Raw genomic sequence first — 12,094 nt, 5'->3', positions numbered from 1 at the left:
TGCACGTTTCGTATTTGTCGTGAACGTATTTGAATTTATTAAATCCACTCAGTTATGCCTAAAGTTAAAAGCTCTTGTTCTAACCGACTAAGAGGTTTTGTAAAAGAATTTGGAGAGCACGTTTTAACTACCGATGGTTCAATCCTTTATTGCAAATTATGCGAAGTTAATATCGGTATTGAACGTCGGTTTACTGTTGAACAGCATACAAACATCGCTAAACATATTCGATCAAGTAAACAAAAAGAAAAAATTATATACAACAATTAATATCAAACACAAACATTTTCAATTTGTCTATAATAATAAATGTTTATTGCATTTTTTCTCCAAAAATTTCTTTACTTTTTAATGCATATTTTTCAAATTTTTCATGCATATTTAGATGATTTTTAGTGCATAAGTGCATACATATTCATACATTTTTTAGTGCATAAATATCCTAACCCTAATTATTATAAATAATATAGGCAATTTAAAATTAATTATAATACTTAAAAATTATGTGTTATTAATTATATAAAAAAATGATTGATATATAAGAATAATGTAATATATAATTTAAAACTAATAATTAGTTATAACGTAGTTTAGGAAGTCTTTCAGATTTCCCAAGGATTTCCTACAGGAACTCCGAAACCGGAATAAAACGGGAAAGTCTTAAATATATATAACGTAGTTTAGGAAGTCCTTCAGATTTCCCAAGGATTTCCTATTGGAACTCCGAAACCGGAATAAAACGGGAAAGTCTTAAATTTATATAAGGAAGTTTAGGAAGTCCTTCAGATTTCCTAAAGATTTCCTACTGGAATTCCGAAACTGGAATTGAACGGGAAAATCCCGAGGAGTTCCGGTGCTGTTAGGGTCGATGCACTAGATGTTTTTGACGCACTGCATTGTTGTAAATGTAATTTTAAATTACTAGTATTACCACTGTACGCAATAATAGACTTGCACTCGCGACAGTGAACTTGTTTTTATTTAATATTGTACCATTATTATCTATTTGAAAGCCAAAATGTTTCCATATGTCACTACGACCTCCAGGTAATGGTACTATCTTAATAGAACTCATAATTTTTATTTAATTATTTAACTTATTAATTATAACTATTGACAAATAAATTATTATTAATTTAACTTATTAATTATTTAACTCAACGTAGATGACGGAAAAAACGAGACTAATTGTTAAAATCCTACAGTCACAGCTATATACGTATATTGTGAGAGATTTATCGTATTGCTTATCGTTGGTGTTTAATCGTTCTTAGACATTGATTTACTGTCAAAACTTATATAAATAGAAAATAGAAATTTCAAATTGCAACGAATTGATATCAATTTTCGATATCGATAAAATGTTGGATATTTACCTGCGATGTCGTATTTCGATATCGAATATTATTTTTGTCATATCGATATCGGTAAAATTCGTCTGATATCGGTATCGATATCGAAATACGACATCATTGTGCATCACTATTAAATACTATGTCATTATGTGTCAGCTTCGACTAACAAAAAGTTTTAAATACTCCCAAGGGTGATAATATGAACTTATATTATAGTCGGAAATTTAGTACCTATATATAATTTAACCATTTATGAAAGTAGAAACCAAAATGCTTTTTGTTATTTGTGGGGTGAGACAATAGATAATAGAGGTTGCAATGAAATAGTTTCATGCATTTATAATTATTTAATTAGTGTTGACCAACGCCAATCTATAACATCTATTGAATTATTTTGTGACTCATGTGCAGGCCAAAATAAGAATAACGCAATGTTTGCAATGATTATGTATGTCCTTAAGTTTGAATTAAAATGTATAACTGAAATTAAATACTACCTGGGCATACTTATATGCCAGTAGTTAGCATCCATGCTACTATTGAACGGTTTATTAAAAAAAACTACTGTATGGGCACCTAGAGAATGGCCCACCAATAATAAGGAATGCTAGAACAATTCCCAGACCTTTAGAAGTAATTGAATTAAAATCAACAGATTTTTTGGATTGGAAACACTTTTCTACTACATTTTTTCCTGACATTCTAAAAACAGAAACTGGTGAAAGATTAATGAACTCTAAATTGAGGTGATTATTATTCATAAAAAAAGATGAAGATGTAGATATAATGATTTTTGAATCTTATAAATAGTAGAGAAATGTATGTTCTGTAGCCACCACCACCACACCACCACCACCTCTTCTACTCGCCGCCCAGCCATAGATCGGGCCGCCGTCACAACACTACACCTCTGATGCATAAGCAGTACGCGTATACTGAGCACACACACACATATATATATTACCTAATTCCCTGACTCCCTGTATACATAATTGTAACAGGGTGGTCAAAGAATATGAATGGAAATGTTTATGAAGCATATTGTCTTATCCATTCCGAAAGGTAGTTTCTTACACACTTATATTTACATTATATATATATATATATATATATAATAATATATACAATACAATATACTACTATATATATAATACACATAATACACATATATTTTTTTTTATATGCCGCTGGTTTTGTTACCCATCATTTCAATACTTAAAATCCCTTCCATTTCAATATGAATTAAAATAATGACACAATATTTTAATGCTAAATTATCTTATTAAAATCAGTATGCATATACGTTTTTACAAAAAAAGGTACACAGTAACACGAGTTATTTAATATTTACAATGTATTCATTAACAGCAGTGTTTTGTTATTACTTTATTAATACAATTGGATTCAACCGTCATAATTCAGAAAATGAATTTGAGATACCATTTTTATTTGTACCGTAAGTTTAATGTAATTATTTGTATTATCATTATTATTATTTCATTTACCATATTTGGTGTTTAGTGTTTTACCACAAGTAAGACCTCCACCAACAGATTTGGACGAAGTTTTCAGAATGATAGATGAAATAATGTAAGTTTAATATAGTGATTAATATTATTATTTTCTACATTAAAAATATTAGTTATAGTAGTGACGACGAAGAAATGTCAGAGGAGTTTTCATCTGATGAAGAAATGTCAACAACGTTTTCGCCGGATATTTTATCTGACGAAGATTTATAAATACCTATATAATAATATATTTTTCTAATGTAAAAAAAATAAAAAATAAAAAAATAGATTAATAAATAATTGTCAAGAGTTTTTATTATTATTATGAATTTTTATTTTACATATATATATTAAGTACTTTATTCAATACAAGCTTCTAACAGCATTTTTTCATCATCTCCGAAGTCTTCGCCCCAAATATATCTTTCTAGTGCTTCAAGAACATACATCGTCAGTTTCTTCACCACCCCAAAAGTCGATTTCATTTGGTTTATCTATGATGGTAGTAAATATTTTATACATAATGCATAAAAAAATAATAAAATGAGCATACCATATTATGTTCGTTGTTGATCAACACAATTCTCGGATACATGCTTAACATCGTTTCTATAGTCTATAAAAGCATAATATGACGTCGGTAAGGTAAGTGCTACAATATTATATAATATTATGTCATACTAACTTCGTCTACTAAAATATTTTCTTCTGGGCTGAATAAATTACTGTAATACACTCGTCTTGGTGTATTTGATAGCTACAAAATGTATTATTTTTAAATTATATATATATATATATACCTAATTAAACTGACCATTATATCCAACTCGCCATTTGCTATAAAATCAATAAATCCTGTTGAGATGTCCGGTGTGTTGGTGATATATGCTTGGCTGCTGTTGTATGACATTTTTAGAAAAATTATAAAACGATTTTTTAAAAAAAATGACAAAATAATTGTTTTAAGCAAGTGCGTCCAGAAATGCACTAATAGTACACTGATATTTATCATGGGTATCATGTTTAAGAGAAACAAATTACATCGTCTTATGGGTGGTATAGAATTGCTAAATCATCAATTAACCAAAAATCTTGGAAACGTTGAATTTTGAAATGTATGCAAAAAAAAAAAAAATTTTATTATTTGGCTTGACCATTGTCAGATGCGTTAGTAACGTTCCGACAGTCATTTGTGTGTCACAGGTTAGTTATCGGTATATTTTGTGCATATTAAAAAATAAAAATGTTTAAATGTGAACAGTGTGAATGTACGTTCTCGCGGAAAGACGCTTTAACCAGGCATTTAAAGCGTCATAATAAAATTGAACCATTGAAGTGTATTATATGTGGCAATTTGTTTAGTAGAAAGGATGCTCTCAGAAGACACGAGAAAAGTATTCACGGTGAGTAAATTGCATAGTCATACAATATAATACTAGGATTCAATCGGTGAATATAATTTATTTTTATCATTATATACAAAGATAAGATTAGTACGTAGATGATGCATTATAGTTCCGCGGATCCGATCAACATGACTGTAGACAGTTGTCACTTTTTTTTTACATTATTTGAACCGATGTGTGTACCGTGATAGTCGGCCGCAACTGATAATAGACTTTTTCATACGCTATACTAACAACATATAACATCGATTTTTTTTTCTTTATATTACGTTATCTGATACTTGCTGTATAATAATTATTAATAAATGCATTTTAAGGGGTTTAGTGTATACAACCATTTCTACTGCAACAACGTATTGTTCGACGATCTATCTTTTTTTTTCCGTTTATAATAATACGCTCCATATTTTTTCTGTTCAAATGGTTAACTGTGAAAAATGTAATGCGACTTATACCCGAAAAGACTCATTAAAGAGGCATTTAAATAGGCATAACAATGTTAAATTTACGTGCGACAAATGTCCAAAACTTTCAACTAAAAGTTTGACTGCAATCGTCATAAAAAAAAAAAAATAAAAATAAAAATATCCATCGTAAATATATTGTTTAAATCATTTGTTTTTAGTGTTATATTTATAGCTAAATACATATATATTATAGGCATTGTTCATCATAAAGTTGATTTTATGTCACCAAAAAATGATGACAATTTATGGGAAAATGAAATTGACCAAGTGGAAATGGCTCGAGCACTAGATAAGTTTACGGAGGACTGTGAATCTAGTAGCAAACGAAGTAAAGTAACATCAAACGGAGATTCTTTATGGAGCAACAGTATTGATGAAAATTAATTGGTTCTAGCACTAGACAGTGCTGGACACGGAAAAGGTAAATGTTCAAGTTGAATGATATTTTCTTTTGGTTTAATCGGTGACTTTATTTTAGATATTGCTCGTGATGATCATAAATCAGTACGCATGTCAAACCATCAGGACAATGCAATCGAGATCGCTCCAAACATATTCGTACCAAACAATGTCCCGACATCCAGTAACGCAGATTCTGAAAATGTATGGGGTAATAGTGTCGATGAAAGAGAAATGATAAAAGCAATGGGCATCATATGTGATGAAGGTATGATTTCTTTACATTAGTAAGTTATTGTGAAATACACTTTTAGCTAAGGAATATATATATATTTGTAGGTATTGATTCCAATCAAACAAACACCGATGGTTCAAATAAACGTAAACGTATGAATAATTATCCGGTTTCAGCGTCTGGTTTTGTTAAAGTTGCGTCAGCGTTTAACGAGCTCTGTAACGAATATTTTAAAAAGAACAATACAAATATAAATGATTATGACGTTTATTTGAAATCGTTAAAACCTAAAATTAAGGACCTATTATCAACTGAAATCCTGTCGTGTCCCATAAAATATGGTATAACCAGAGACGGGCATGATTTCAAATCAAACGATTTTTAAAATCAAAAATCAAAATCAAAATCATGATTTTTGATTTTCAAAATCATTTTTGACAAGATTTTGATTTTTGATTTTTAAAATATTTTTTTTAACGATTTTGATTTTGATTTTTAAAAATCAATTCAATGATTTTGAGCACAAACTAATATAGTAATATACAACTAATTTTTACATAATATATACAGAAAAAATATTATTTATTATTATTTCATTATAATACAATTTGATGCCATCAATTATCATACGTATTAAGTTATCACAGTCGTCAGTCGGGAAAGTAAAACAATACCCGACCCGGTGATTAGTGATAATAACAGAAACTGATAACCATAGAACAATATAGACAATATAGTCAATATAGAATGGTCCATTCACGGAGTGTCGGACCGCTGCTGATAAGTAGTGATAACCGCGGTCGAGTCTTTAGACACACGTGTTCCGGTGTTCGTTTTGTTTTTGTCGACTTCTAGTTTATGACTTCATGCAACGTTTACTGTGTCCGTTTACAAAATGAATTTAAGTCAAGAAGAAGATATTATCAACAACGAGGGATTAGAAAAGTCGACAAGTATTGCGTCTACCGTCACCAACAGAAATAATGTACCATTCATTCAGAATAACGAACAAATCTTAACGAACTCAGGGTCTAATTTTGACATTGACACTATCAAACACGCAAACGCACTTTATGACGGTCGTTTTTTCAAACTTATATCTATTGACTCTAATTCGAAAATAAAAACTGAATGTCAGTTATGTGTTCCTAAGACGACTCACCGTGCATCTACTACTGCAACTTCTAACTTAAAGAGACATTTAAAGGTAAGCTTTCATTTTAGATTCTGAGCTATAGCCTATAGGGCTATAGACAATACTACAATCGAGGGTAAATACCTGACAGAAGTTTTGTACACGAGATTACTGATTTCAATGATTATACCAATGATTACCCATGATTTACTACAAGTCTACAAAGATTACCTATGATTACCCATGATTACCCCTATGATTACCCATGATTAACATCACCTTGTACACTGATTACCCCCAAGGTGTTTACCCCTCGACTACAATAGACCTACACTGGCTATACTCTATAGACTATAGTATACCAATACCTATACCTAGTACCTATAATTAATTAAATTTAACTCATTTAACTTAGTTGAAACAAGTGTTGAATTATTTTTAATTTTTAAATACTATTATAAATTATATTCTATTAAACATTAATATAAAAATATAAAATAAGTATACATCATAAAAATAGTATATAAAGTATATATTAAAAAATTTTTATTGATTAATTTTAAGTTTTCAATATTTTATTTTTTAAATATTAATGTATTTATGTATGTGAAATTATTTAAATTTTAGACTTTTCACAAAAATTCACTCCAAGACTATGAAAAGTATAAACAAGAGAAGGCATTGAAAAAGAGAAAAACAACATCAAGTTTACATGATTCAACTATTCATGGTATCAGTATTTTCGACGAAAATACAAGTAACGTTGAAGATAAAAAAAAAACTCCACAACGTCAACAGAGAACATTGTGTTTAAGTTCTGTGGAATCTTCAAAAAATACTATCAAATTTGTGTCACAAGATAAATTCAACCAGCGGATTGTTAATTTTGTTGTCAATGGTCTTCACTCATTATCTATTGTTGATGAAAAAGATTTTAAAAATTTATTTAATGACTTTGGAGTAGAAGTATTTTCTAGGAGAACTCTTGATAGAAAAATTGATGATCATTATCTGTTATCAGTTGAAAAAATAAAATGTTTTCTTAATCAGCATCAATATGTTTGTACAACAACAGATATATGGTCTATGAAGAGCAGAAGTTTTATTGGTGTTACTGCACATGTTCTAAATGATAAAGATTTTAATAGAATATCTACCGTATTAGCTTGTACTCGATTCCCAGGTGTACATTCTTTTAATCGAATTGCAGAAATTTTGCATAGTATACATTTAATGTATGATTTACCAGTCTCTAAAATAGTCGCTACCGTAACTGACAATGGTGCGAACTTTGTCAAAGCGTTCAAAGAGTTTGGTATACAGAATAATAATGAAAGTGAATATGATGAGTTTAACGAGGAAGAAGTTTTACAATTTGTTGATGTACAAATCGATGCTGAAAACAATTCACTAGATCCAGATGCCCAGTATACGAATGCAACTTTAGCTTATCACCAGCGTTGTGCAACACACACACTAAACCTGGTTGCCAGTAGTGATATAAACAAATGTATTAAAAATAATACAGCATTAAAACGACTTCATCATCCTGCTCTAGCAAAATGTACTTTACTGTGGAACGCCTCAGGACGGCCCAAATCTGCTGAAACCATTTATTCGATTTTAGGGTTCAAATTAAGCTATCCTTGTGTAACACGCTGGAATTCATTATATGATTCTTTATGCTTAATTATAAAAGCTAAAGAAAAATTGAATTCTGTATTTGAATCCCTTGGTAGTAATACTCAGTTTAAAAGTTATGAATTAGAATATTTAACCGATTACATAGATATTGTGAAACCTATATCAATCGCACTAGATAAACTCCAAGGTGAACAAAACTGTTATTACGGGCAACTCATTCCAACACTTTTTGCTCTAAAAACAAAGTACAAAAAAATGCTGGTTCTATCAAGTATGCCGGGAAGTATGACTCCAACTGAAAACCGTTCTCTTGATAGAATACTAAATATCAGACCCCAAACCAGTTTAATTTCAGACATTTTAGTAAGTCTTAAGAAACGTTTTAAAAACTATTTTGAACTATCTCCTGAAGTAAATCAAGCAATTTTAGCGTCAATGTCTCATCCATTTTTTAAATTGCGTTGGTTAGATCTAGAAACTCCACCATCTACAAAAAAAACTTTATGTGATTTATTTGTAAACAGTGCCAAAACTATTGCATCTGAATATACTTCTGATATATATATCATTATGGATACAGGTAATATATTATATTATATACTTTGACTTCAATTAATATTTTTTTCGAATTCTTTCAGATTCTCTTGTATATACTATCAATACTAGGGATTTTTATAATGATCTAAGACAAAACCGACATTTATTAGAACGGATGGATACGTCAAACCTTCCCACAGATCATCTGTGCTATTGTGCTGATCGAAAGAAGGTCCCTGGGACATTCACTGACGAGACTCATGGGAAAGCTATACATGAATTTGTTGCCCTGAGAGCCAAGGCATACGCGTATAACTTAGCAGGGGTGGAAAATATTAAAGCCAAAGGAGTGAGTGGACATGTGGTGAAAAATCACATTACTATGGAAGACTACAAGAAATGTTTATTTTGGGACGGACCAATAATCGATAATGAGCAAGCAAGACAGTTAGCCATTCAACAGTCAAAGTTATTTGAATCGACTGGCGTTACATCCACGTCTAATTTGTACACTCCATTTAGAGTTAACAAATGTCTTAGATCATTTAAACATGATATGAAAACCATCTCAACCGTCAAACTCGCTCTTAGTCGCTTCGGTGAAAAAATGGTAGCGTGTGAAGATCCGATACATAAATTAGCTGATGGACATTATCGTGTGCAGTGAGTTAAAATAATAAGCTATTATGTTAAAAAAAAAAAATTATACTGATAATTTGTTTAATGTTTCAGAGAAGTCGAATTAATGGAAATGTTGGAAGATGATTTACTGGAAGATTTGTAATGTTTAAATTATTTTTATTACTTAAAAACCAAATTAATACCTTCATTTATGGTCATTACAGTTTATAGTGAGTTGAGGAAAATATATACTATTATTCTTTATTTAATAATCCAATTATATCTATGTTGCAGTCAAGAAGAGGAGTACAACATACAAACATGAAGCCTTCATAATAATTGATTTATTATATGTGCAATTAAAACTGTATAATATAATGTAAAAATAATTTAAACTGTATATTATAATGTAAACTGTATATTATAATGTAAACTGTATATAATGTAAAAATAATTTAAACTGTATATAACTTATACATGGTAGAAAAAAAAGTTAACTTAAATTATTAACATACCATTTTTTTAATGCAAATGCCTTATTCAATGTACATACTAGTGGATTGTAATCTTTATGAAAAATACAACTTGGTAGTGATTGTCCAGTCAATGAACAAATCCGAGGACATTCAAAGAGTTCCAAGTCGTAGACGGTAGCGTGTGGCATAAACTCGATGATGATCCGTTGTTTCTGTAAACCTTTAACGTAAATTCTGTCGAATTTGATGGATTGGAATATTTGATGTATTTCTTCATACTCCACATCACCATAATCCGGAGACAAACCGTGATGCAGCCGTTGCAGCCAACTGTTTACACTTCGACTTTTTGCATCTTGTTTTAAAGTTGTATTTTTAAATATCCAGTGTTGATTGTAGGATGTCTCAGTGTCTACTATAGACATTTCTTTAATAAACCACTTGTTGTTGACTCGGATAACGCACTGAACGTCCAAGATAGCCGATGACATATTTGTAGATGAATTAGTTTATGGAATTTTGAAATAATTCACTGAACAGATTCACTTCTGAACTAACACTGGAACTATTTTTTAATATCTCCCTTATTTATCCATGAATTATGAGAATCGTTAAGCCCCACCCACTTGACATACCTCTGATTCCCCTTCTTTCGTACAATTTTTTCAATTAAATAATCATTAGGATAATTTGTTTTAGATATTTCTTCGGTATAAAAACAACCGGCTATTGGATCATCATTATAATCATGTAACTGATAAGTTGGCGGTATTGTTTTCTTTACTTTTACTATTGTGAATATTTCTGTTGACCAATTGGGTAAAAATCCTTTTGAAAAAACTCATCTGTGAGTGCTTATTCGAACTTTATCGCCAACACAAAATTTTACTTTTGTATTTGCGATTGCGCGTTGTTTCAAAGTCACTAGTGAAGGACTTTCTTCTGCCTGCAATGGTGTCATACCAATCGTTCTATGCCTTGTACTGTTGTAATTATCTATCAGCATGGGTAAAATATCTATCCTTTTATGTGAACCTCGAGCAGTAAACTCTCTATACATGTTTGTTTTCAGAGTGCGATTAAACCTTTCAACAAAGCAGGCTTTTGTTGTAGAATAGGTGCTATACTTTTTTATTTTGTACTTTGTCATTAACGTATCAAATTTTAAATTATAAAATTCTTTTCCGTTATCTACCTGCAGCAGTTTGGGCGACCTATCAATAAGTATTGTAGACATGGCCTTGGTCACTTCTTCAGCTATTTGTATCTTTAATGGTATAGTCCAGGCGAACTTTGTGAAACAATCCAGCACACAAAGGATATAATTATATCCATTGTTTTCCTTTGAAAGTGGTATCATCTCGACCAAGTCTGCCTGCCATAAATCGTTTTTTCCGTACACGTTTACTCTTCGTCTTGTATAATTTTTCCTAGCTGTTCTGTGAAGTTCGATTGCTATATCACGTTTAGACATTTGGTATTTTCTTTGTTATACCGGCTTCATGGAGTTCTTCAAAAATAGATAATATTTCGTTTGAAACCCCAGTGTTCCCCGCAGATTGAGAGGCTAAAAGAAGTCGTAACCTATCGACCAACTCATTCGGATCATTCCAATATACTAAATTATGTGTTTGTAATTTTACGCCCGTTCCCGAGAAAAATAACTTGGTAATAATTTGTGTATACTTTGTACCACCTATCTTAATTTTTGACCCGTCCAGTATTAAATGTGCTGAAGTTTGAATCAGTATTTCTTTATATGTATTTAAATCTTTATCAATGTATTGCATTGGATATCTAGAAAACAATAACTCACCAAGTCCTGGCGTTAGTTGATAAGATACATCTTTGATAATTATTGAATTGTTTTTAAATTCTACTTCTTCTCTACCTAATTTGATATCACCATTAGAATATTTTTTTGGACCATATATTTTATCTTTTTGATCTTCTTCTAATTTTCGTAAGATTCCAATCTGGTTATCGGAAGCTAAATGTAGATTATCATTAATTGCATTTGAAATTTTATCATTATCAGCTTCGGAACTTTGTGATTTGTCATGTAATTTGTTCAGAGGTTTGATTATCGGTTTAAATGTTTGTGATACATAAGATTGAATATCAGCTTCACCTCTTTTTAATGCTTCAAATTTACGTTTAATGTTTTCCTTGGCAATAACTAATTCTTTCAACACTGTACTTTCACCTTCCATGGATAAAAATGAACTGTATTATTTTATACAACGAAAAATGTATCAAAACCATGTCGATACCATCCGTTGTCACGTTCACAGTCCTTAATGATCAC

General features: G+C 30.4%; 2 protein-coding genes across 2 annotated transcripts; one reads left to right on the top strand and one right to left on the bottom strand.

Moving 5' to 3' along the window:
- Nucleotides 1–4,109: 4,109 nt before the first annotated feature.
- On the top strand, nucleotides 4,110–5,758 carry LOC103308848 (transcriptional regulator of yeast form adherence 4-like). Its single transcript, XM_008182966.1, has 5 exons — nucleotides 4,110–4,269; nucleotides 4,933–5,067; nucleotides 5,134–5,160; nucleotides 5,218–5,406; nucleotides 5,478–5,758. Exons 1-5 carry the CDS (start codon nucleotides 4,110–4,112, stop codon nucleotides 5,756–5,758), a joined length of 792 nt encoding a protein of 263 aa, XP_008181188.1.
- A 4,869-nt stretch (nucleotides 5,759–10,627) lies between these two features.
- On the bottom strand, nucleotides 10,628–11,146 carry LOC107883267. The gene is made up of 2 exons (XM_016802930.1): nucleotides 10,982–11,146; nucleotides 10,628–10,927 (listed from the first exon to the last, which is right to left on the bottom strand). Exons 1-2 carry the CDS (start codon nucleotides 11,144–11,146, stop codon nucleotides 10,628–10,630), a joined length of 465 nt encoding a protein of 154 aa, XP_016658419.1.
- Between the last annotated feature and the right edge of the window lie 948 nt (nucleotides 11,147–12,094).

This window comes from Acyrthosiphon pisum, chromosome X, assembly GCF_005508785.2.
Source record: "Acyrthosiphon pisum isolate AL4f chromosome X, pea_aphid_22Mar2018_4r6ur, whole genome shotgun sequence".
In the NCBI taxonomy this organism is placed as follows: domain Eukaryota; kingdom Metazoa; phylum Arthropoda; class Insecta; order Hemiptera; family Aphididae; genus Acyrthosiphon; species Acyrthosiphon pisum.
The sequence above is the reverse complement of the archived record's forward strand: the minus strand, read 5'-3'. Positions and strand labels throughout refer to the sequence as shown.